The 27,364-nt window shown below is 31.3% G+C and overlaps 2 protein-coding genes across 6 annotated transcripts in view; one reads left to right on the forward strand and one right to left on the reverse strand.

The window, feature by feature from the left end:
• The window catches only part of LOC119602200 (glycoprotein-N-acetylgalactosamine 3-beta-galactosyltransferase 1-like), an 86,875-nt gene that overhangs the window by 41,106 nt on the left and 18,405 nt on the right, over positions 1-27,364 (reverse strand). The gene's annotated exons all lie outside the window — the stretch shown is intronic.
• The window catches only part of LOC119602199 (dual oxidase), a 50,296-nt gene continuing 30,058 nt past the window's right edge, over positions 7,127-27,364 (forward strand). Inside the window, exons 1-2 of one of the 5 annotated variants that reach the window (XM_037953574.1) lie at positions 7,127-7,263; positions 25,230-25,594. In XM_037953574.1, the coding sequence (XP_037809502.1) occupies positions 25,474-25,594 (121 nt within the window). In that variant the 5' untranslated portion in view covers positions 7,127-7,263; positions 25,230-25,473. Of the gene's footprint in view, positions 7,285-8,039; positions 8,192-25,229; positions 25,595-27,364 lie in introns of those variants that run through there. The other 4 variants (XM_037953577.1, XM_037953573.1, XM_037953576.1 and 1 more) reach the window with 4 other exon arrangements.

The following is a 27,364-nucleotide window of genomic DNA, read 5'->3' on the forward strand; positions in this document are numbered from 1 at the left end:
AAGGACTGTCTGTATATTATAAAGATGTGACGGGGGTTAAGAAGTTAGATTCCAAAACCTAAATTTAGGGTATTACAGATAAATATAAGTTTATAATGTTTTAATGTTTTAGTGATAAATACTTCAAAGTTTGCCGAAATACCACGATTTTGTTATAGAAAGTATAACATATTTATTTGTTATATTCATCGTTTTACTTAAAATTATTTAACCTAAGGCTGTTTAATTATTAAATATTTGTTTAAATTCCAAAAACCCATTTTAAAGAAAGTGGGGATTTTACGCCCCAGATTCAAACAAAACAAAACGTTCAACGTAAAACAACTAAACGATATTGTAAAAAAATCGAAAGTAACGTATTAACACTATTGAAAATCCCACCTGTCAATTATAAACTAAATAATAATTGTAGCGCCAATAATAAATAACAATATTAAACATAATTATTAATATCCGTTAAGGAACTTGGGATTACCTGGTTGTTTTTTGTTTTTCTTCACAAGGCATGAAAATTGTAACAAATGTTATTCAAATTTAAAATTATAAGAAAAAAATCCCAAGAATTTCAACTGATTCAAAACTTAACAGCCAGTTGTTGTTGTGGAATTTCTAATTAAAGTGGAATAATAATGAAAATGTAAAGTAGATTTAACTGAACAAAAGCAATAAGAGTTGAACCAACATAGCATGTACTCATACATTGAACACCCACTGTGCTTGACCATTAAACATGGTTAATGTTTGATTCAATTTAAGCATGAGTACAATTATATGCGGTTCATTCATTGCTGGAAGGAAAGTTATTGAACGGTGTTGCCAATAGAATTAGCAGGTCAGTTCAAATCTAAACTAATAATCTAGTTACTACTAGTAAATATTAGACATTTTGGTTCAATGAATATTGTTAAGGAAAATGTTCAACCATTGGAACAATCAATAATTGCAAGAATTGTGTTAATAGATAGACGGGATCAATAATCGAACCGCTTAACATGAGTACCTGCCTTGACCGACTTATCTCACGGTGGTCTTTTGCACTACTTATGTGGACTAGCGACGGTTCACAACCTTTAAATAATATTCAAAATAAGGAACAAGTATTATATCTATCTAATCTCTAATATCAAGTATATATATCTAATCTCTAGCCAAGTAGTTTAATTGCGAAATGACTGACATCATAACTACACTCCAATGATACCACGACGAAGAGGAAGCAATCACTCATAGAGTCAATTTACAGGATAGATATTGGTAAAAGTACTCACCTACATAGTACTTGAATATAGCAGTCTGTTAATCTAAGAGCCATTAACAAAAACCCATCTTGTTTTTATCAAACACATCCAGTTTGAGATCCCGAAGGCCGAAGGACTTATCCCTAATACTTGCATATAACAGTCTTTTAATCTTATCTTTCTACAATCATGGTTTTAACCGAGAGCCATCAAATGTAACTCAAAGAAACCTTAACAATGATCAGTTCAGAGAAAGACCTGCAGATGAGTGGTTTTCTTGGTACCAGATAAGGTAGATGTTCTGATCAAACACCTCCAGAATTAAGTTATTGCGGATTGCAATAACACCAAGGTGGGGAGAATTATTCATGACTTCGTTGACTTCCGAAAACTTATCGATTTTGTTGTACTATAGTACATATATGTATGTATCTTATCATAAGAACTTCATAAGTCTTCTCGACTTTAGAGAAATCGAGAGGTTTTCTCGTCCCCTTTAACTTAAAAATCTGAACAGAACTGTAAGCTCTCTTCAAATATAAACCACTACAAAAATGATTTCTCTTCATATCATAAGTTTTCTGCCACGTTTTCGAATATGACCCCTGAAAACTGGTGACTTGGTTGCACATATGAGTGTACTCAAACTATTCATATATGACTCATATATTAGAATTCCCCACTGTGAGTCACCAACTATGTTTTTCGATAGATCATATGAGGTTATTATACCGCATAAGGACTTATGGACTGGTCAGACTTAGTGGCAAAGAAATGCTGATAATGTTTGGTTCACAGATGGATCCAAGCAGATAAATGGCAAAACGGCAGCAGGTATTTGTGGCAACAACTTCCAAAATACCATCACCCTGGGATACTATCCTTTAATCTTTCAAGCTGATATATATAACATCATTATTTGCGTTAGGAGAAGAACCAAGAAATTAGGAATTTTTAAAATGCCGGATAGCAAAGCGGGTGTTGTAATGGACTACTGGGCTTCACTCAATGAAACGTGACTCTTGGGTGAAATCTGATTTTGCTCGCCATTGGGAAGTAATACCGTCAAAGAGAAAATCCCAAAAGCTACTAGTGCTCAATAAAATCGATTTCAGAGTACTAACGGGATTGCTTACTGGTGATTGCGGGCTTAGGTATTATCAATTCACTCTAGGCTACTCTATAAGGAATCTATGCAGATTCTTTGGCCTAGAAGAGAAAACCTTAGAACATATTTTATATAACTGCCAATTTTTAGGGTCCCACAGAGCTAAGATCTTGGGAACTGCCTTACTAACCAGTTACTTTCATGCGAGAACTGAAAGTAACGAAAGTATTTGTTAGTTAGTTAGTCAGTTAGTTAGTTAGTTAGTTAGTTAGTTAGTTAGTTAGTCAGTCAGTTAGTTAGTTAGTTAGTTAGTTAGTTAGTTAGTTAGTTAGTTAGTTAGTTAGTTAGTTAGTTAGTTAGTTAGTTAGTTAGTTAGTTAGTAGTTAGTTAGTTAGTTAGTAGTTAGTTAGTTAGTTAGTAGTTAGTTAGTTAGTTAGTTAGTTAGTTAGTTAGTTAGTTAGTTAGTTAGTTAGTTAGTTAGTTAGTTAGTTAGTAGTTAGTTAGTTAGTTAGTTAGTTAGTTAGTTAGTTAGTTAGTTAGTAGTTAGTTAGTTAGTTAGTTAGTTAGTTAGTTAGTTAGTTAGTTAGTTAGTTAGTTAGTTAGTTAGTTAGTTAGTTAGTTAGTTAGTTAGTAGTTAGTTAGTTAGTTAGTTAGTTAGTTAGTTAGTTAGTTAGTTAGTTAGTTAGTAGTTAGTTAGTTAGTTAGTTAGTTAGTTAGTTAGTTAGTTAGTTAGTTAGTTAGTTAGTTAGTTAGTTAGTTAGTTAGTTAGTTAGTTAGTTAGTTAGTTAGTTAGTTAGTTAGTTAGTAGTTAGTTAGTAGTAGTTAGTTAGTTAGTTAGTTAGTTAGTTAGTTAGTTAGTTAGTAGTTAGTTAGTTAGTTAGTTAGTTAGTTAGTTAGTAGTTAGTTAGTTAGTTAGTTAGTTAGTTAGTTAGTTAGTTAGTTAGTTAGTTAGTTAGTTAGTTAGTTAGTTAGTTAGTTAGTTAGTTAGTTAGTTAGTTAGTTAGTAGTAGTTAGTAGTTAGTTAGTAGTTAGTTAGTTAGTTAGTTAGTAGTTAGTTAGTAGTTAGTTAGTTAGTAGTTAGTTAGTAGTTAGTTAGTTAGTTAGTTAGTTAGTAGTTAGTAGTAGTTAGTTAGTTAGGTAGTTAGTTAGTTAGTTAGTAGTTAGTTAGTTAGTAGTTAGTTAGTTAGTTAGTTAGTAGTTAGTTAGTTAGTTAGTTAGTTTAGTTAGTAGTAGTTAGTTAGTAGTTAGTTAGTTAGTTAGTTAGTTAGTTAGTTAGTTAGTTAGTTAGTTAGTAGTTAGTAGTTAGTTAGTTAGTTAGCATTTATTTCATATTAAAGCAAAACAAAAATCACAAAAACAATAAAATAATTTAGTAAAATAATTAATTGATATGTCAATAAAATTGTCATTATTTACATCAAAAATACCTAACGATTATGAAAAATTCCCAAAATAATGGAAATTCCATTCACAAACGATAATCCGTTATCACATCCCACGTAAAACCCTCTCTATATGGCAACACTTTACTTTTTATGTCATAAAAAAGAGAATAACATTTGCAAGCGAGAGAGATAGTGTAAGCAAGTGAATGCTCAAATTCAAACAAAAGACTTAAGACATAAACATGACTATTTTATACACAACACGACGAGTATGAATGAACGAAGAAGTGAGCATTAAGAAAAAAATAAAATGTGTCTTGTAGTTTACACGAGAAACACAAACAAAATATTTAATTTACGCTCAACTGCAAGATGTTGGAGCAAAAATAATTTATAAATAAAATTCAAAAAAAAAAAAAACATAAAAAGTAATTGTCATGGATACTAAGCAAACTTTCAGCGATCGACAATGTGTGTTAGAAGTGGGGAAGTGCAGCGATAAATGTATGCACATTATTGGCGAACTGGTGTCATTAGTGATGTCAGTGTTGTTATGAGTTATAGATTTTCTAAAGACATTTTGTAGCAGAATTTTAGGGAGAAATATTTGCATGACTATTAACTTTCATACAAAACTGTTAATAAAATTTTCATTATTATTATTTTTAGTTAAATGAGACATAAATTTAGTAAATGTCATTAGTTTAGTTTCTTTTGTTTAGAGTAAACTACCCTTCTAGCAAAATTTTGATAATTTCATTTTATATTGAAATGTAAATAAATATTTTCCTGAAATACTAAAAATAAACCTTTCAGTTGTAATCTTTATATTGAATAAATCCCCTAAAGTACTTTTTTTCTTTGGAAAAAAAGATTTTTATGTGACATTTATTACTATCTGAGATATATTAATTAGGCAGTAATAAATAAATGCTTAGCAACAATTTTTAGTAAATTATTTGAGTGATATGAGGTTTTCGGTGAAAAATTTGTTTAAAAAAGTTAACAAACACTAATACAACACATTTTAATTGAACTATACAAATATTTTAGGGATTTTTTTTACTTTTAAAACCGCCACACAGTGGGACAGATTTGGAATATTTTCGAAATAAACTGATTTATTAGATTGATATGATAATTCAGGCCATCCAAATAAAAATCCTGTTAAAAATTTGTAATTTTGGTTTACTAAGATCATATTTGTAACCAGGGAGTGTAATACTTTGTTTCATTAAAGTCTTAGTATTTTATTATTATTTTCCATTTGTATTATTAGTCGAAATTAAGAACTCCCCAATTCTTGACTTCTTGTAGTATTGTTGATTATATTTCATTTGTATTCTGAGTCGAAATCAAGTACACACGAATTCTCTTCTCAAGGGCACCAGAATTCTTCTTGACTCCGCGTAGTTAAGCCGCTTGTATTAAATACGTATTCTTAGTCGAGAACAAGACTAAGTTCCGTGAAGTCTACTAAGTAACCAATATATCTCACTAAAGCAGCCACAATTGCAATTGTTTACTCACTAAGGCAGAGATTCCAGAGATTTCCCAGCTACTGTCGCCAACCTTATATTCCATTGAACCCAGGCGGAAGTTTCACCGTTAACTTTAGTAAAAATTATCGTTCAAAAGTCAACTCTTTGAAAAAACCTGTGACAGGTTTAAGATAGTTGATGTTTTCAGATATCATGCAGAAGTTCCATAAGGAGTTTTAAGTTGTTAGGTGTTCTGAAATGTGGTAGGTAGAGGCCTATGTGTATTTCTAACTAACTACTAACTAACTACCTACATAACTAACTAACTAACTAACTAACTAACTAACTAAGCTACTAACTAACTAACTAACTAAATACTAACTAACTAACTAACTAACTAACTAACTAACTAACTAACTAACTACTAACTAACTAACTAACTAACAACTAACTAACTAACTAACTAACTACGAACGAACGAACGAACGAACGAACGAACGAACGAACGAAGAACGAACGAACGAACGAACGAACGAACGAACGAACGAAGAACGAACGAACGAAACGAAACGAACAACGAACGAACGAACGAACGAACGAAACGAACGAACGAACGAACGACGAACGAACGAACGAACGAACGAACGAACGAACGAAAACGAAACGAACGAACGAACGAACGAACGAACGAAACGAACGAACGAACGAACGAACGAAGAACTAAACGAACGAACGAAAACGAACGAACGAACGAACGAACGAACGAACGAAACGAACGAACGAACGAACGAACGAACGAACGAACGAACGAACGAAAGAACGAACGAACGAACGAAACGAACGAACGAACAAGAACGAACGAACGAACGAACGAACGAACGAACGAACGAACAACGAACGAACGAAACGAACTAACGAACGAACGAACGAACGAAGAACGAACGAACGAAACGAACGAACGAACGAAACGAACGAACGAAACGAACGAACGAACAACGAACGAACGAACGAAAACGAACGAACGAACGAACGAAAAACGAACGAACGAACGACGAACGAACTAACGAACGAAACTAAAACGAACGAACTGAACGAAAACGAACGAACAACTAAACTAACAACGAACAACTAAAAACGAACGAACGAAACGAACTAACGAACGAACGAAACTAACGACAACGAACGAACGAACGAACGAACTAACTAACGAACTAACTACTAACTAACGAACGAACAACTCAACGAACAATAACTAACTAACTAACTAACTAACTAACTAAACTAACTAACTAACTAACTAACTAACTAACAACTAGCTAACTAAACTAACTAACTAACTAACTAACTAACTAACTAACTAACAAAACTAACTAACTAACTAACTAACTAACTAACTAACTAACTCACTAACTAACAACAACACTTGACATCTGAATTGTTATCAGAATGAAGAATGGGACATGTTATAACAGAACCAATATTTTTGGAATATATTAACTGGGCAGATCTGAAATAAAATTTCCAGAAAAGGTAAATAGAGACAAATTTTGTAATAAAGAAATAGTGATAGTGACCAAGGAATAAATATGTTCAATATGGTCGATAATTTGTATAATTCGATGCAAACAAAGCTCCAACAGATTAAGACCCCCTGAACACTTAAGAGGCACCAGTTTTTTTGGTACAAAATAATTGTTGTTGCTGTTATTTTTTTCCTTCTACATTAACATGCCATGAACTAACACAAAACAATTTTGTTTATGATAGTTTTTGTTGTATATATTTATATGTTTAAAAAAATTTAAAACAACAACAACAACAGCAACTTGTACAACAGCAGAAACAACATTTAAAACTCAGCTGTTTGCACTGGATGGATGGCTCCAAGCTGAGACAAGTCTCCAACAAACAGTCAGTAATTAACGGACTTTCAGCGATCGCGGACGGTAAAACGGAATAATAGTTAAACATAAAAAAGAAGGCGCGAGAAGAAAGAGATCTTAAAGAAGAAAAGAGTTGAAAGTGTGTGTGAGTGTGTTTGAAAAAAAGTGGTTGGTAACTAAAAGAAAACGGTAAAGAGTATAACAACATAGTGTCAGGGAATTAAAAAATGTTAACAACAAAGAGTGGGGGGCCGGGTTGAGAAAAAAAAAGGCAGATGAACGAGTGTATGCGAGAGAAAAAAAAAAGAATTTTGTAAATAGAAATATTAATAAAAAAATCATGCAAAATAAAGAAGATAATATAAAACTAATGAAATTTAAATAAATATAAATTAAAGATAAAAACAAAATAAAGAGAATTTAAATTTTAAAATTTTTCGAAAAAAAAAAAAACAATAACAAAGAAGTGTTGAGAGCAAAACGAAACCCCAAAACGTTTAAGCTTAAAGTGAAATTAAATAATTAATTATGAAGATTATTTAATTAAAATAAAACATAATTTTTCTTAAATGTTTAAATGGCTTCAAGGGCTTTTTAAAGCCTTTAAACTTGAGAAGAAAAATATTTTATTTTATTTTTTAAAAATTATTATGTTGGTAAATGAATAAAAAGTAACAAAAAAATCAACAAGAAGAAATAAAGAAATAAAAATGTAATGACGTGGATACGAAACAAAATTTAACAAAAAAAAATATGTGTGTGTTAGTTTGGGTTTTAAATAAAGAAATAAAAAAAATTTAAATTGAAATCACAAGTAATTTCACCCAAAATAATTTGATTTTTATAAAAAACAACAACAACATTAATAAATAAACGGTTTAAATGTTTTAATTTTATAAGTTGGCTCCGGAAAGGCGAAACAAATTATTTTAAAAAATCAGTTCAAATAGTAATGGTGCAAAAAATCCCATGGGGATTTTAGTAATTTCTCTTTTTCTTAAAAAAAAAAATAAAATAATAATTGTAACAAATAACAAAACAGCTTAAATTTTGTTAAAAAAAAAAAACATTAGTGGGTGTAAACTTAAGCCATCGGGTAAAAAATTGTTTATCACAAATAAAACTACTTTGTTAGAAACTATAAAAAACATATAAAAATCTCACTATTTAACAACTTTCAAAATGTTCAATCCATTGTAGTTTATTTTATTATATTGATGATTTTATAACAGAATAATAAAACGGTATTCAGTGTTAATTTATTGTTCAATTTGATATAAGAGTTTAATACTCTTTAACAGCAATCTGCTACATTAGGGACTTTCAGTATTATCAGTTTAGATTATGTATATGTGACATTTCAAATTAATGGTAAATTACTTATTCTCGAACGAGTACAATCAGAACTATTTCTGATTGAACCTGTTCTTAAGATTAAGATAGTGCTTCTGAAGTACTTTCTATGAACCAGTACCAAAGATTTAAATCAATTAATAAATCTATCTTAAATTTGTATAATCAAAGTAGATATTCGAATAGCCGCGATTCAAAAGCTTAATCTCATAGCGAAATCTTAAGGTGATTAGAATTGTCAAAATATAGGTTATAGACCCGTAAAGAATATATGTATTTTGAAACCTTTTTATACCTTCCACCACCACCATCAGTCGTGATAGAGGTTATATATAAGTTTGTCATTCCGTGTGTAACACCAAGAAATATTCATCTTAAACAAAGTATATATATTCTGGGTCCTTGTGAAATTCTGAGACGATTTAGCTATGTCCGGCTGTCTGTATGTGTAAAACACGCTAACGTTAAAACAAAGCAAAGGAAATCAACCAAATTCACCAAAAATATTTGTTATTATCCTAAGCAGTTTGGCATTGAAAATCAGCAAAATCGGTTTACGAAGTAAAACCGAAAAAAGGAGAAATTTCAGACTACCTCGAAAAAAATTACGTTTTTTTTTCCACAATTCTTAATTATTAAAGATTTTGTCACACATTATTTTTTCCTGCCAGGGATCAAGTATGTTCAAAATCGTAACAATATTTCCCATAGACCCCAATATCTCCCATAGCCCCCATGCAAAGGTATATATCTATAACAACATAAAATTTTGTACATGTAATTATAATGTGAACAGAAATCATACTACCTACGTAGATCTGTATCGGTTCATAATTGGTCATAGCTCCCATGTAAGGTCCACTTCCGAAAATTACTTAAACACACATATTTCATTGATAAATAAAGCTATTGTGATAAAATTTTACTAGAATATGTTTTTTTTTTCCTTATTTAAATCATTTTAGCAATTTTTTTCCGGATCGGTTCATTATTGGTCATAGCTCCCATATAAGGCCAACTTCCGAAAATAACTTAAGCACACATATTTTTTCCGGATAGTACCGTAATTGGTCATAACTCCCATATATGGTCCACTTTCGAAAATCACTTAAACGCATATATTTCATTGAATTATAAAGCTATGGGGATAAAATTCGACTTAAATATGTTAACTAAATTTTTTCCGAATCGGTCCGTTATTGGTCATAGCTCCCATATAAGGCTCACTTCCTAAAATCACTTAAACGCACATACCCGTATATATCATTGAATTATAAAGCTATAGCTATATCATTGAATTATAAAGCTATAGCTCGCATATAAGGTCCACCTCCGAAAATTATTTAAACGCACATTATAATCAATGTTATAGGTATAAAATTCGATATAAATGTGTATTTTGTATATATAAATCATTAAATCGTCCATAATTTGTTTTAGCTCCCATATAAGGTGAAAATCACTTAATAACAATATAAATTTTTCTGGACCTCATCAAAATTAGTTCAACATATGCATAAATCTTAGTACCCCCAGTACGGAAACAAAACTTTTGTCAAGTTGACAAAAAATTATATAGTTAAGTGGGTTTTAATAAAAAGTAGCTTGCTGCTAGAGGGTAATTAAGATTCGGCACAGCCGAATATATCACTTGTTAGATTTTAGACGATATAACCATGTCCGTCTGTTTGTTGAAAGCACGATTGGGACCACACGGTAGGAGTTAGAGGGCTAAAATGTAGACGAATTCGCCTTGCCAAGACCCCCCCACCGGTACAATTATCATGAAATTTGGCAGCATATTATTCAAAATTATCACAAACAACGGACAATATTTGATCCTGGGCGTCTCAAACAGTTCATTTAGAACAAGTGTAAGAGAGATACCAGTAAAGACGTCGATTTCATGTTCCGTTCATGGCTAATTCATTAGCTATACAGTTACACTGACAATTATCGTGACCAGGGACCCATATTAGTGTTATTCTACAATGTCTCGCTATCTCATTTAGAGATACGTGGCATTCGTTGAGATTTTCGATAGCAGCTTTGCTGTCAGTATATATACATATATACCTCAATGTGAGCAGCGAATTGGCTAAGGTACCATAGCCAATTCGCTGCTCGTTTGATAGATATTTCTGCCTGATGAACATTACATTAGGTAGGCATTCTGAAAGGAAGATTTAATACCAAATCCTTCAATAAAGAAACCATCATCCACTCCTTTTGGCGCCATTGGTGTAAATTTTTGTTACACTTGGAAGCGGGTGCGGTTCTAATTCAGATTCCCTAAGTGGTCCTGGTGCGAAATCGATTATCGAAGTTGGGCTTTGTAATGCAATAGACAACATTCAAATGTAATGATTCGAAGTGTTTTATAATTATAGAGTGTCCGTAATTTCTGTGACCAGACCACGATCGCAGAGTTGAAGGCAAGTTGAACGCCCATTAAGTTAGCTGGTAATCACTTCAACATGGTTAGAACTGCTTTGGTTGTTCTTGTCTTCATTGCTCCCGTAATAAGTCAATAAGTAATGGCAATGTTTCTCATAGTGCGATCAATGGTTGCACAGTGTGAAGTATGCTCCATTGCTTGCTACCATACTATAACTTAATAGAACTCAAAGCAGTCGCCAATACTGCCTTGAAAATACAGTTAATACCTTTCGGTTTAATTCCCCAGGTTATAGGTATAAATAGCCATGTTGGCCTTATTAACCCGGTTCTGGATTTTCAGATTCCAGAATAGCTTCAACTTTGGCGGTATAAAATTTTCAATTATTATATATGAAGAGAACTAGTTCAGTTTTCAGTGGATTTACACTAAGGTCACAGGAAACACTCCATTTACTTAATTAACTCATGAGCAGTTTCCATGCATCTAGACATAGTATCAAGGAATTCTGCCGATACTAATACCGCTACGTCGTCGGCATAAGTGACAGTCGTAATCTTCCTGCTATCCATTTAAGATAGTAATGTATTCATAGACTCGTTCCACAGTAGGGGAGACAAAACTCCTCCCTAAGAAGCGCCATGATTAGTAAGACGCAGACTCCACCCATTGTGGTACTTTTTACCCTATTACTCAATAGTTTCCCAATGAACAGTTGACTCCTAGCGCAGTCAGGATGGCATTGGGTTCAACATTTTAAAAGATGCCTTCAATAGACATAAAGGCGACAAGGGATTACTCGTTATGTGAACTTTCAATGTGTCCAACTAATGAGAGAAGAGCTGTTTCAATAGTCATCTATCAATTTTGATAGGGCCACCTGGGGAGTATGAATATTCCTTTGCGCAAGGGTTAAGTCTAGGGACGACCCATCGGTTGCGCATTCTTCATATATTTCATTTCCCCGGATGCCCTCATGAACTAGCACCCAATCAACTCAACGTGATGTTGTGTCAGTTGTGACAACGATTGAATACAATTGAGAAGATATTTTCAAGATTTAGTTCCCGATTTCCTCTCGCGGCTGCATATATCTCTGCCTGAAGAATCGTGCAGGTGTCAGGTAGTCGAAGATATACTTGAAGATTCTGTTTTTCGGAAAAGATTCCCGATCCCGTGCCCCTTTCTGTCTTTGAGCCATCAGTATATATTGAGATCACGTCGTCCCTTAGGACAGTGTTCGCGGCCCAATCATCCCTTGTCGGTATTCTGGTCTTGAATGACCTATTAAAATTCAGTGTAGATAGTATGTAGTCTGTTTCCTGCCCCATGATTGGCCAGCCTATCTAACTGAGTCAGAGTTCTCTACCAATGATCTGCTCCCTGATTCTATTGAAAAACGTTGGTCTATTATCTTTTCTGCAAACACTTAGGTAATACTGAGCCCCAAAATTGAGCTGCGCTGAATCTGAGTCTTGCAGAATGAACTTTCAGATGTCATACAACTTTCTATAAATAAAGTCACGACAATGTTATATCGTCTCAAAAAGGGTCAAAAATAGCGTTTTTCACACTTCAGGCCACGATATCTCAAATCCCAGATGTGATGAAGAATTTCAAATTTTGTCGGCCTGTTATATACTAAATAGGGATCATTGGATCATCCAGCCCTGATGGTAAGATAATGGTTCTCAAACGAGTCTAAACCTGTAAATTGTCAAACTAGTATGAGAATTTGGATATTCTTCAATATTTTTGAGGGAAATCTACGTTAACTTCATTTGCTCTAGAAAATACATATTTGAGGAGTTAGGTTAGGCTGTTTCTGAAGTAATTAATCATTAGGTCCAATCTTTCAGAGATGCTTTATGAAAAAGTTAGTGTCCTAAGTTGTATTAATGCTTTAAGTCTTATTAGGACTTAGACTCAGATATTAATGCTTTTCATTTCATTATATTGAAAGCTACGGCAGTTCCAAGTAGATTCTGTGGATTGAAGTATAAAACATCTGAGCATATACTTCCAGAATTGGGGTCTCGTAAAGCGAGTTTTTTCGGTGCCGTATTAGCGACAAAAGACATGTTTAACCATTCTCCGTTAAATAAAGAGAACCTTATGCGGGAAATGATCTACAAAAGGTCCAATAGAGTTTGTATTGCTGGTGTGTCTCCAATCTATGCAAAGTCCAAATGAGAAGTCCCATTTAATATCATTCGTATTGATAATTCACAAAGAAAAACTCTAAGACACTCTAGATCCAAGATTAACTGCATTACTTTAAGGTATTTTAAAGTCGATATTGCTGATAATTTAATTACAAATCTAACACATTTCTAATGCATTAATATCTTTACTCTTCTATTGTGATATTTTCTTCATAAGTATAAATTAAAAATCATTAATATCTTTTAAATATTTTGTTATCTCTAAAAGCAATTGTTAAACAATTGAAAAGAAATTTCAACTTTCTTACTTACAGTCATTACCGACCAGTTAGTGGACTTTATGAAAACATGTAAAACTTTCTTAAAACTCAAAGCAACCAAGTGTGTAAAAAAAGTTATTTTTACACATTTTTTTTATATCTTTAAGACGAAAAATGATTACGTGCCCCTCAAATACTAAAGACACACATTTTGTTAAGAAAACAAAAACCGCCACTCTAATTACCGGTTGTGTAATAATTACATTTAAAAGTCTTTTTATTGTTTAAACAAAAATACTGCTATTTTTTAGATTTCTTACCCGCTTTGCTCTTCTTCTGAGTTGAAAATTTTCATAAAATAAACAATGAATGACTTTTTAGATGGAAATTGAGTTTCCACAGATGTCTGTTGTCTAGTTTTCTTTGTATGTTGTTTGTATGTATCTGAATTTATTTCGTTTTCATGTTTGCATCTCATTATGTTGCTGAAAGATGGTTTACAGATCTTGAACTACTTTTCATATGAATTCTTTGGTTTTTATTTTTATTTAGCAAATAACATTGTTAACGAGTTGTAAGTGCGGTTTTTTCGTACAAAGTATTTTGAATGTGGATTTTTATGAAATTATAATTGTAAATTAGAAAACGTTAAATTTAATCGGTGCATGATATAGAAACCATTTCATTGCTCTTTCAGCTTTACAATTTTCTCGTAATTTTGGTGATATCTCCGGAATTAAATACATTATCTGCTTTTAAAACAGATTTTGTTTGAAAAATTACATTTCATTAGATGTCAAGGTTGTTTGTCAAAGAAATCATTTTTTTATAATAAAAAATCTTAATGATCTCATAGTAATTATCTGAAATTTTGGTGATATGTATTTTTTTAACTTTCTTATTGTTAAAAATCTCACGAAATTCCTGGATTAATTTAAAATTCATTAAATATTTGTCACGAATATTATTTTGTTAAGTTGTTAATTATTTTAATTTGTCAGGCTTTTTCTTAAGTAAGATATCCGGTCATTGGAAGTCAAATTAATTTCAAATTTAAAAAAATGAGAATAAAGCAATCAAGTGCATTTCACTTGTAAATATTCGAAAACTAAAATTGAACCTGCCTAGACTAGACTATAGACTAGACAATAGACTAGACTGTAGACTAGACTATAGACTAGACTATAGACTAGACTATAGACTAGACTGTAGACTAGACTATAGACTAGACTATAGACTAGACTATAGACTAGACTATAGACTAGACTATAGACTAGACTATAGACTAGACTATAGACTAGACTATAGACTAGACTATAGACTAGACTAGACTATAGACTAGACTAGACTATAGACTAGACTATAGACTAGACTAGACTAGACTATAGACTAGACTATAGACTAGACTATAGACTAGACTATAGACTAGACTATAGACTAGACTATAGACTAGACTATAGACTAGACTATAGACTAGACTATAGATTGGACTATAGACTAGACTATAGACTAGACTATAGACTAGACTATAGACTAGACTATAGACTAGACTATAGACTAGACTATAGACTAGACTATAGACTAGACTATAGACTAGACTATAGACTAGACTATAGACTAGACTATAGACTAGACTATAGACTAGACTATAGACTAGACTATAGACTAGACTATAGACTAGACTATAGACTAGACTATAGACTAGACTATAGACTAGACTATAGACTAGACTATAGACTAGACTATAGACTAGACTATAGACTAGACTATAGACTAGACTAGACTAGACTATAGACTAGACTATAGACTAGACTATAGACTAGACTATAGACTAGACTAGTAGACTAGACTATAGACTAGACTAGACTATAGACTAGACTAGACTATAGACTAGACTAGACTATAGACTAGACTAGACTATAGACTAGACTAGACTATAGACTAGACTATAGACTAGACTATAGACTAGACTATAGACTAGACTATAGACTAGACTATAGACTAGACTATAGACTAGACTATAGACTAGACTATAGACTAGACTATAGACTAGACTATAGACTAGACTATAGACTAGACTATAGACTAGACTAGAGACTAGACATAGACTAGACTATATAGACTAGACTATAGACTAGACTATAGACTAGACTATAGACTAGACTATAGACTAGACTATAGACTAGACTATAGACTAGACTATAGACTAGACTATAGACTAGACTATAGACTAGACTATAGACTAGACTATAGACTAGACTATAGACTAGACTATAGACTAGACTATAGACTAGACTATAGACTAGACTATAGACTAGACTATAGACTAGACTATAGACTAGACTATAGACTAGACTATAGACTAGACTATAGACTAGACTATAGACTAGACTATAGACTAGACTATAGACTAGACTATAGACTAGACTATAGACTAGACTATAGACTAGACTATAGACTAGACTATAGACTAGACTATAGACTAGACTATAGACTAGACTATAGACTAGACTATAGACTAGACTATAGACTAGACTATAGACTAGACTATAGACTAGACTATAGACTAGACTATAGACTAGACTATAGACTAGACTATAGACTAGACTATAGACTAGACTATAGACTAGACTATAGACTAGACTATAGACTAGACTATAGACTAGACTATAGACTAGACTATAGACTAGACTATAGACTAGACTATAGACTAGACTATAGACTAGACTATAGACTAGACTATAGACTAGACTATAGACTAGACTATAGATTAGACTATAGACTAGACTATAGACTAGACTATAGACTAGACTATAGACTAGACTATAGACTAGACTATAGACTAGACTATAGACTAGACTATAGACTAGACTAGACTAGACTAGACTATAGACTAGACTATAGACTAGACTATAGACTATCCCTACCAAATTTTATGAGAATCGGTCCATAGATCCCTCTCAGAAAACGACTATAACGCTCTTAACTTGCTTCAAAATTATAGCAATGCAGCGAAATTCTACATAAACAAGTTTTAAGGGAACCAAAGTCTCCCTAACAAATCAAAGAGTATATTATATACTATACTATAAACTAGACTATAGACTATATTATAAACTAGACTATAGACTAGATTATAGACTAGACTATAGACTGGACTATAAACTAAACTATTGACTAGACTATAAACTAGATTATAGACTAGACTATAGACTACTCTGTAGACTAGAATATAAACTTTACTTTAGACTAGGCTATAAACTAGGCTATTGACTAGACTTTAAACTAGACTATAGACTAAACTATAGACTAGGCTATAGACTACACTATAGATTAGATAGATTAGACTAGAACTAGTCTATGTCTAGTCTAGATAATACTATAGACTAGACTAAAGACTTTCATGCCTCAAGGTTTTGATAATACGAATCATGAGAAGATTTGCCCTTCGTTTCTTATCCAACATTGATCGTGCCTTCCTAGTTATATTGCAAGACCTTTAATTAGTTCATATTGCCTGATGCAATGCATGGAATTTGTTATATTTTGTTTACTTTTAGCACCCTAGCTCAGGGTCACGATCGTACATACATTAGAACTCTTGTTTGCGCCAGTTAAAAAACGATGTTATTGCCATTAAAATCCCCGTGTTCGATCTTTTTTAAGGATGCCTGGCCACCTGTTACAATAACTTTTGAAAAATTTGTAGAAATAAGTGATTTGGAAGTTTTCCTTTATTTGACTTATAGTTCATTGCCCCGTCAGGCTACTATTTCGATTAATGAAGAACGCTCTTTCTTCAGAACGGGGTTTTAAAATAAAAGCAAAATACCAGATTATCAAAAATTTTTTTGTAAAGAAACATTTAAAATGTGCACTGCCCTCATTCACAATAGGTGTTTATTTGTGTACAATTTTGAATGAATATTCACAATAGTTTAACAACAATCACAATTTAAAACCTTCAGGATTTTGCAAAAACACAAAAAAAAATACTTAAATGTTTGGATGTTATTTTTACATGTCAGTAGAAACGTAACATAATAATATTTATAATGGACTTACTATTATTTATCTATACATCTTTTGTATATGATTTTACAAAAATTAATGTGCATTTATGAGTTAAATGTTTTGGGGTTTTTTGTTTGTTATTTTTTGCTTATATCATAGCTGAAGGTCGTTTTCCAAAAAATACAAACTTTTAACTCTTTTATATTGTTATTAAACTTTGTTAATTTTGCGCCAACAAAGAAATCCACCAAAATTTATTTAAACAATTTTTTTCTTGATTTGTTTTTCTATTGTATAATTTTACTTCACATACATATTATTTAATTATTAAGTTTCTAATTTAATGGTTTCTTTTACCTCAGGCCGCGACTGTAATTGTCAATTTAAAAGTTTTGGTTTCACTAAATGATATTTTTTTTTGTATTTGTTACTTTGTTTAATCAAGAGTTTAAACTTTAAAGTTGAACATTAAATTGCAATTATTGAACCAATTTTTCTTTAAGTGTAACTAATTCCAAACCAAGGTTTTGAAATTGTGGATTTTAAATGAGTTTCGGACAGAAAACAAAATAAAATACATTTTTAATCCATTAATAAAATTGTTATTTATTGTAAAATCATTGAAATTAATATTGATTTGTTTAAGAAAAAAAAATAATAATAATAATTCATTTAATGTTAATGCATTTCAATTTGTTAAAAATGTAATAGATTTAATGTGAATTTATAAATTTTGATTTGATCTATAATACAGTGAGTGTAAATTGTAAATGACCATTATAGTGAAGGATGATATATTTTTAAGGTTAATTTACTTTTTTATAGTTTATAATTATAGTGGAAATATTTTTCATAATAATTTCTCAAAATCATTTATAAATGATTTCGGTCTATAGTCTACTAGTCTACAGTCTAGTCTATAGTCTAGTGTATAGTCCAGTCTATAGTCTAGTCTATAGTCCAGTCTATAGTCTAGTCTATAGTCTAGTCTATAGTCCAGTCTATAGTCTAGTCTATAGTCTATAGTCTAGTCTACAGTCTAGTCTATAGCCTAGTCTATAGTCTAGTCTATAGCCTAGTCTATAGTCTAGTCTATAGCCTAGTCTATAGTCTAGTCCATAGTCTAGTCTATAGTCTAGTCTATAGTCTAGTCTTTAGTCTAGTCTATAGTCTAGTCTATAGTCTAGTCTATAGTCTAGTCTATAGTCTAGTCTATAGTCTAGTCTATAGTCTAGTCTATAGTCTAGTCTATAGTCTAGTCTATAGTCTAGTCTATAGTCTAGTCTATAGTCTAGTCTATAGTCTAGTCTATAGTCTAGTCTATAGTCTAGTCTATAGTCTAGTCTATAGTCTAGTCTATAGTCTAGTCTATAGTCTAGTCTATAGTCTAGTCTATAGTCTAGTCTATAGTCTAGTCCTATAGTCTAGTATGTCTCTAGTCTGCTCTATAGTCTAGTCTATAGTCTAGTCGATAGTCTAGGTCTATAGTCAGCAGTCTATAGTCCTAGTCTAGTAGTCTCTAGTCTAGTATGTAGTCTAGTCTATAGTCTAGTCTATAGTCTGTCTATAGTCCAGTCTATAGTCTAGTCGTATAGTCCAGTCTATGTCCAGTCTATAGTCTGTCTATAGTCTAGTCTATAGTCCTAGTCTAGTCTCATAGTCCTAGTCTAGTCAGTAGTCTAGGCTTCTATAGTCTATAGTCTAGTCTATGTCTAGTCTAGTCTATAGTCTATGTCTAGTCTAGTCTATAGTCTAGTCTATAGTCTATGTCTATAGTCTAGGTCTATAGGTCTAGTCTATAGTCTAGTCTCAGTCTAGTCCTAGTCAGTAGTCCTATAGTCTAGTCTATAGTCTAGTCTATAGTAGTCTATAGTCTAGTCTATAGGTCCTAGTCTATAGTCCTAGGCTATAGTCTAGTCCTATAGTCTGATCTATAGTCTAGTCTATAGTCTAGTCTAGTAGTCTAGTCTATAGTCTAGTCTATAGTCTAGTCTATAGTCTAGTCTATAGTCTAGTCTATAGTCTAGTTCTATAGTCTAGTCTATAGTCTAGTCTATAGTCTAGTCTATAGTCTAGTCTATAGTCTAGTCTATAGTCTAGTCTATAGTCTAGTCTATAGTCTAGTCTATAGTCTAGTCTATAGTCTAGTCCATAGTCTAGTCTATAGTCTAGTCTATAGTCTAGTCTATAGTCTAGTCTATAGTCTAGTCTATAGTCTAGTCTATAGTCTAGTCTATAGTCTAGTCTATAGTCTAGTCTATAGTCTAGTCTATAGTCTAGTCTATAGTCTAGTCGATAGTTAGTCTATAGTCTAGTCTATAGTCTAGTCTATAGTCTAGTCTATAGTCTAGCCTATAGTCTAGTCTATAGTCTAGTCTATAGTCTAGTCTATAGTCTAGTCTATAGTCTAGTATATAGTCTAGTCTATAGTCTAGTCTATAGTCTAGTCTATAGTATAGTCTATAGTATAGTCTATAGTCAAGTCTATAGTCTAGTCTATATTCTAGTCTATAGTCTAGTCTATAGTCTAGTCTATAGTATAGTCTATAGTCCAGTCTATAGTCCAGTCTATAGTCCAGTCTATAGTCCAGTCTATAGTCCAGTCTATAGTCTAGTCTATAGTCTAGTCTATACTCTACTCTGTAGTCTGGTCTATAGTCTAGTCTGTAGTCTAGTCTATAGTCTAGTCTATAGTCTAGTCTATAGTCTAGTCTATAGTCTAGTCTATAGTCTAGTCTATAGTCTAGTCTATAGTCTAGTCTATAGTCTAGTCTATAGTCTAGTCTATAGTCTAGTCTATAGTCTAGTCTATAGTCTAGTCTATAGTCTAGTCTATAGTCTAGTCTATAGTCTAGTCTATAGTCTAGTCTATAGTCTAGTCTATAGTCTAGTCTATAGTCTAGTCTATAGTCTAGTCTATAGTCTAGTCTATAGTCTAGTCTATAGTCTAGTCTATAGTCTAGTCTATAGTCTAGTCTATATGTCTAGTCTATAGTCCTAGTCTATAGTCTAGTCTATAGTCTAGTCTATAGTCTAGTCTATATTGTCTAGTCTAGTCTAGTCTAGTCTAGTCTAGTCTAGTCTAGTCTAGTCTATAGTCTCTAGTCTATAGTCTAGTCTATAGTCTAGTCTATAGTCTAGTCTATAGTCTAGTCTATAGTCTAGGTCTATAGTCTAGTCTATAGTCTAGTCTATAGTCTAGTATATAGTCTAGTCTATAGTCTAGTCTAGTCTAGTCTATAGTCTAGTCTATAGTCTAGTCTATAGTCTAGTCTATAGTCTAGTCTATAGTTAGTCATAGTCATCTAGTCTAGTCTATAGTCTAGTCTATAGTCTAGTCTATAGTCCTAGTCTATAGTCTAGTCTATAGTCTAGTCTATAGTCTAGTCTATAGTCTAGTCTATAGTCTAGTCTATAGTCTAGTCTATAGTCTAGTCTATAGTCTAGTCTATAGTCTAGTCTATAGTCTAGTCTATAGTCTAGTCTATAGTCTAGTCTATAGTCTAGTCTATAGTCTAGTCTATAGTCTAGTCTATAGTCTAGTCAATATTCTAGTCTATATTCTAGTCTATAGTCTAATCTATAGTCTAGTCTAGTCTATAGTCTAGCCTGTAGTCTAGTCTATAGTCTAGTCTATAGTCTAGTCTATGGTCTAGTCTATAGTCTAGTCTAATCTCTAGTCTATTCTATATTCTAGTGTACAGTCTAGTCTATAGTCTGGTCTATAGTGTAGTCTATAGTTTAGTCTATAGTGTAGTCTTTAGTCTAGTCTATAGTCTAGTCTAGTCTATAGTCTATAGGAAGCTGAATATTTACGAGTTTCCGATTCACTTCCTCTTCTAATTCAAACATACTTATGTTCATAATCTAAATCTACTTGTTATTTAAAATTCTCCAAATCTATTCACATTCACTTTACCCAAACTTAAGACCAAAACAGATTAATTTTTTTTTTTTTTTTGCAAAATACAAAATCAAAACATTTGATGAAAAACACACACGTCTTAAGGTCTCTAAATATGTATCGGAGCCATTCACAATATAAATATTTTAAGAATTCAAATATAATTTTGTTATGGTCGTTTTAGAAACAAACACTGTTTTTTTTTACAAACTAATTATTACTCGTATTATGTTTTGTATTTTTTTTTGTTGTTAGTGTAGCTTTTTTGAACATAATCCGTTTTTGGATTCCGGCACAGCGGTATGATGACAGAATAAATAATTAACTAAATGGTCAGTCAAATGAAGTGAAGACATTTTGAAAATACATAGTTTTGCACATTGACGTGTTTAATATGGGGTTTTTATGTTTAAACTTAATTTAAATTTAAAAATATTTTTTCGTGAATCATAATTTTGTATATTTAGATTTTTTAGAAATACAAAAAAAAAAAAAAAAAAAAATAGCATTTATATAAATTATGAATAACACAAATTTTAATAATATTCTAATATAAAACATCTCTTTTGAATTAAATTTTAACATAAGGAATAAACGGTTGTATAGGTATTATATGGGTTGTATTGAACTTTTTTTAAGAATACGTATTATGATTCAGAGCAAACAAAAAAATACTCTGGTTCCAAAGTTTAACAATGAAAGAAATCCAAATTTCGTGGTTTTAAAATTTATAAATACACTAATATGGATTTTGCCAAAATATCCCTTCAGGTCCATAAATTTTTTTGCTTTTGACAATCCAGTTTTAACACATCTAAATATTGAACAGACATATGGGTAATTTCGTATCAAGTGACCCAGCTCAAAATGAAATGAAATTTGGATGAAATTTGCACTATTCAAAAACTTTTGTATAATAGGCCAGACACAAATTTTCAGCACTATCAATCAAAAACTGAGTACTTAGTGGGGGCCTAAGTTAGACATTTTGGTCATACAGGGTTTTATTCAAATGAGTGTAACTTTTGACCTATTGATCCAGGCAAAAATTGTCCAAATTAGTTCAGATAGCTTTTTATTCTAAATCCAGTTTCGAAAAGTTTTCTTGATGTTGCGATTTCATAGTAACATTTGGAACAGGCATTGAAAATTCAGTACTTTAGTACTTTTTTTCAGTCCTTTTTGATATTGAAAAATAGATTTTCTTCTAGTCTAAAGTCTAGACTATGGTATAGTCCATAGCCTAGTCTATAGTCTAGTATATAATATAGTCTATTATCTAGTTTATGGTCTAGTCTATAGTTTAGTTTGTAGTCTAGTCTAGTATATAGCCTCGTTCATAGTTAAGTCTATAGTTTAGCCTGTACTCTAGTCCCTAGCTAATAGTCTATTCTATATTAAGCCTAATTTATGGGCTGGTCCAAAGTCTAGTCAACAGTTTAGTCTATTTTCTAGTCTAAGGCTGATGCCAGAGTAGGCGCTACAAGCAATGCGAAGCTTTGCGCTACAAACCTTTCCTTGTATTTTCCTATGTGTCATATCAGAGTGAAAGCGAAGATTGATGCGAGAAAACACAAGCAATAGTTTAGTTTGTAGTCTTTGTAGCGCAAACCTTCGCATCGCTTGTAGCGCCCACTCTGACATCAGCCTAAAATCTAGTCTATACTCTAGTCAAAATACCTGTCTATAGTATTAGACTATACTAATAATCTAGTCTAAAGTCTAATCTATAGTTTAGTCTACAGCCTAGTCCATTATAAAGTTCAACCTAGTCTATAGTCCAGTCTAAAGTCTAGGCTAGTTTACATTCCACTCTAGCCTATAGCCTTAGTCTATAATATATTCCAAAAGCTATCCTATAGTCTAGCTTATAATCTAGTCTATAGTCCAGGCTTTAATCTAGACTACAATATAGTTTAGTCTAGCTTAGTCTTGTCCATTGTCTAGTCTACAATTTAGTTTTTAGTCCAGTCTATAGTCTAGTCTAAAGTCTAGTCTATAGTTCAGTCTAAAGTCTACTCTATAGTCTAGTCTACAGTCTAGTCTATTATCTAGTTTATAGTCTAGTCTATATTCTAGTATATAGTCCAGTCTGTAGTCTAGTATATAGTCTATAGCATCGTCCACAGTTAAGTCTATAGTTTGGTTTGTACCCTAGCCCCTAGTTTAGTATATAGTCCAGCCTATATTAAGTCTATAGTCTAGTCTTTAGTGTAGTTTATGGTCTAAAGTCTAATTTACAGATTAGTCAATTTTAATGTCTAAAGCCTAGCCTATAGTCCTGTCTATAGTATAATCTATAGTGTAGTTTATAGTTTAGTCTATAGTCTAGTGTATTTTAAACTATAGGTTATAATCTAGTTTATAGTCCAGTCTAATCTACAGACTATTCTATAGACTTAGTCTATAATGTAGTCAATAAGCAATCCTATAGTTTAGTTTATAATCTAGTCCAGTCTATAATGTCGATTACAATCTAGCTTATGGTCTTGGCTAGTCTGAAGTCCAGTCTAAGTAGTAGTTAGTTAGTTAGTTAGTTAGTTAGTTAGTTAGTTAGTTAGTTAGTTAGTTAGTAGTTAGTTAGTAGTTAGTTAGTTAGTTAGTTAGTAGTTAGTTAGTTAGTTAGTTAGTGTTAGTTAGTTAGTAGTTAGTTAGTTAGTTAGTTAGTTAGTTAGTTAGTTAGTAGTAGTTAGTTAGTTAGTTAGTAGTTAGTTAGTTAGTTAGTTAGTTAGTTAGTAGTTAGTTAGTTAGTTAGTTAGTTAGTTAGTTAGTTAGTTAGTAGTTAGTTAGTTAGTTAGTTAGTTAGTTAGTTAGTTAGTTAGTTAGTTAGTTAGTTAGTAGTTAGTAGTTAGTTAGTTAGTTAGTTAGTTAGTTAGTTAGTTAGTTAGTTAGTAGTTAGTTAGTTAGTTAGTTAGTTAGTTAGTTAGTGGTTAGTTAGTAGTTAGTTAGTTAGTTTAGTTAGTTAGTAGTAGGTAGTTAGTTAGTTTAGTTAGTTAGTTAGTTAGTTAGTTAGTGTAGTTAGTTAGTTAGTTAGTTAGTTAGTTAGTTAGTTAGTAGTTAGTTAGTTAGTTAGTTAGTTAGTTAGTAGTTAGTTAGTTAGTTAGTTAGTTAGTTAGTAGTTAGTTAGTTAGTTAGTTAGTTAGTTAGTTAGTTAGTTAGTTAGTTAGTTAGTTAGTTAGTAGTTAGTTAGTAGTTAGTTAGTTAGTTAGTTAGTTAGTTAGTTAGTTAGTTAGTTAGTTAGTTAGTTAGTTAGTTAGTTAGTTAGTTAGTTAGTGTTAGTTAGTAGTTAGTTAGTTAGTTAGTTAGTTAGTTAGTTAGTTAGTTAGTTAGTTAGTTAGTTAGTAGTTAGTTAGTTAGTTAGTAGTTAGTTAGTTAGTTAGTTAGTTAGTTAGTTAGTAGTTAGTAGTAGTTAGTTAGTTAGTTAGTGTTAGTTAGTTAGTTAGTTAGTTAGTTAGTAGTAGTTAGTTAGTTAGTTAGTTAGTTAGTTAGTTAGTAGTTAGTTAGTAGTTAGTTAGTTAGTTAGTAGTTAGTTAGTTAGTTAGTAGTTAGTTAGTTAGTTAGTTCGTTAGTAGTTCGTTCGTTAGTTAGTTATTTAGTTAGTGAGTGAGAATATACTTCTGTCTCTGGGTTAAAAATGTGTTGACCAGTGTAATTGTACGATTTAAAAGCAACAGATTGCAAATGTTGACCAATTTATTTAATTAAATCAAGAACTATGACAAACTATCAAACCCCTCAACACAAATCGCCAGTAATATAATATCAACTTTTAAAATATTTCAACAAAATTTCCCAAAGTGTTTAAATTGTAATAAATTAAAAATATTAAAAATTACAAACGAATAAATTAAACAAAATAAATATAAAGTATAATTAATTAATTGTATACAAATAACTGAAAATGTTTTAGAAAAATATTACAAAATATAAATATAAAAAAAAACATTAAGAAAATAATCCATAATTTATTACAAATGAAATGAAGTAATTGTTACCAACCAATTAATTAATAAATAATTAAATAATTTATTTCTTTACAGATATTTAGTTAGAGAGAAAAATAATGTGATATTTAAACGAACAAAATACGAAATTATTAAATAAATAAATTTTAAAAATAAATTAAATGAAAATAATCAAACACATGTCAAAATAGTGATAATAAATAATTATTATAATTTTAAGTTTAATTTACGAATGTGTTACAACAAATATCTACAACAAAAAAAGTGTTTCAAGTGTTTTTATGATTTTTTCTACAAAAGCAATAAATTTTTATAATTTATGCAAATGTTACTAATACCACAGAAATCCAGACCCCAAGAGGGTCTGTTGCTGCTCTCCCCTAAGTTGTGGATTAGTTTAGTTGTAATTTTATTAGTCTGTTTGGATGTCAATTGTTATGGTAAGTACTATATGTATAATATTTATTTCAAAATCTTAAAGTCTAAGGCTCTTTTAATGTTTACCTTTTCTTTTAAAAACTATTATTTATTTTACAATTATATTTTGTTATTATTTCAACTAATTAAAATTTACAAGATCAAGTTCCATTGATAAAAAAATATAGCTTGTCTTAAAAAATAAGTTGTTTCTTTTGATGTTATCAAACACTTTTTTGTTGCTATTCTTAATGATAAATTGACTATTTCGCTTTTTAGTTTAAAACTAGATTAAGTTTATTTTTACCAAAATTGGCTTAAAAATTCAATTAGTTTTTTTTTCTAAAATTGTTTTATAGTTTAAAGTATTGCACAAAATAATAGTAGATTGTAACTGAAAATAACATGTAATGAAGTTATAGACACTTTTTGTGTCATTTTAGTTTTTGTCAATTAGTTGAAGCATGTTTAGTTGCCAATTATTTGCAACAAATAACGAACAATGGAAAGAATTTTTTATGAGTTCAAAATAACTTGGTTGTCGTAAAATATATAATAAATAGTTCCAAAAGTATGAAATCCGATTTTAATTTAATACACTTCTGAACTATAGAACATACTGAGCCTAATTTGGACGACTTGCGAAATCTAGAAAACTCACTACATCAGACTCTCAGAAAGGGTTTGTTAACAAATCTATAGGTTTGGTTGTTGCGGAAATTGACCTAAAAGCCTATTCATTTTAGTCCATAACCTTGGACTCACTTATATTTCTACTTCAGAATCTCAGAAAAGCTTTGTTAACGAATCTATAGGTTTGGTTGTTGAGGAAATCGAACTAAAAGCCGACACATTTGGGTCCATGACCTTGTTACGTTTTGTAATCCGAAAACGAATCATGAGTCGACCTAATCCTAGCCCGAACGAACGATTCTATCTTATCGATATCAACATTTGATAGATTCCTTAAATCGTGCAGTGTCGGACTGCCGATGTTCCTAGTCTAATACCCCACGTAGCAAGTCAGAGACAAAGAAAATGTTTTATAGAATGCGCTTCCACTAGTTTCACTAGAGCCCTGTCAAGAAAGCCCTTACAAAAGTTCAAAAAAAGTTCGCGAACCAGCCTGGACTTAGTGTAAACACTAGGTAGATTTCTAACAGCAGGTTTATTATCAGTTCCAGCCTAATTAGACGTATGACCGATATGCTTAGACTTCCAAATGCCTGTCAACTACAAAAAAAGCATGTGATGGCATGCTCCTAATCGCGTAAGTGATCAATAGTGCCGAGGTTCGTATAATGTTCTCGATAACATTCCAGTAGGTTCACTTTACAAGGAAAGGGCACCGTTTCGCAGTATTGGAGCCAATGCTTAAGGTTCTTATAACAACTCGGTTGGACATTCAGATTCCATGAACGTTTAGAATCTAGGACAAAATATGACCAAATATTTCTCACTATCAAAGAAAATAAATTTAAATCAATTTAGACGTGCTAGCGGGAAAGGTGGAATCTTATATCTCTTGGAGAATAAAAAAAAGTTTAGTTTTCTCCAAATTATCATCATCATTTAACAATGAGTTTATATCAAAATTTCAGAAGAGAGGTGTAAGAACCCCGCCTTGTGGTGTGCACCGATTTTTTCTTAGGAAACTACAACAACGATAGTGGAATTCTTTGTCTTTCAGTTTTCTCCAAATTATCATCATCATTTAAGCCTTGTGGTGTGCACCGATTTTTCCTTAGGAAACTACAACAACGATAGTGGAATTCTTTGTCTAACTTAACAAT

Source organism: Lucilia sericata, unplaced genomic scaffold (genome assembly GCF_015586225.1).
Source record: "Lucilia sericata isolate MDLA Ls3-8-SP2 unplaced genomic scaffold, ASM1558622v1 Contig000214F_arrow, whole genome shotgun sequence".
Lineage (NCBI taxonomy): Eukaryota > Metazoa > Arthropoda > Insecta > Diptera > Calliphoridae > Lucilia > Lucilia sericata.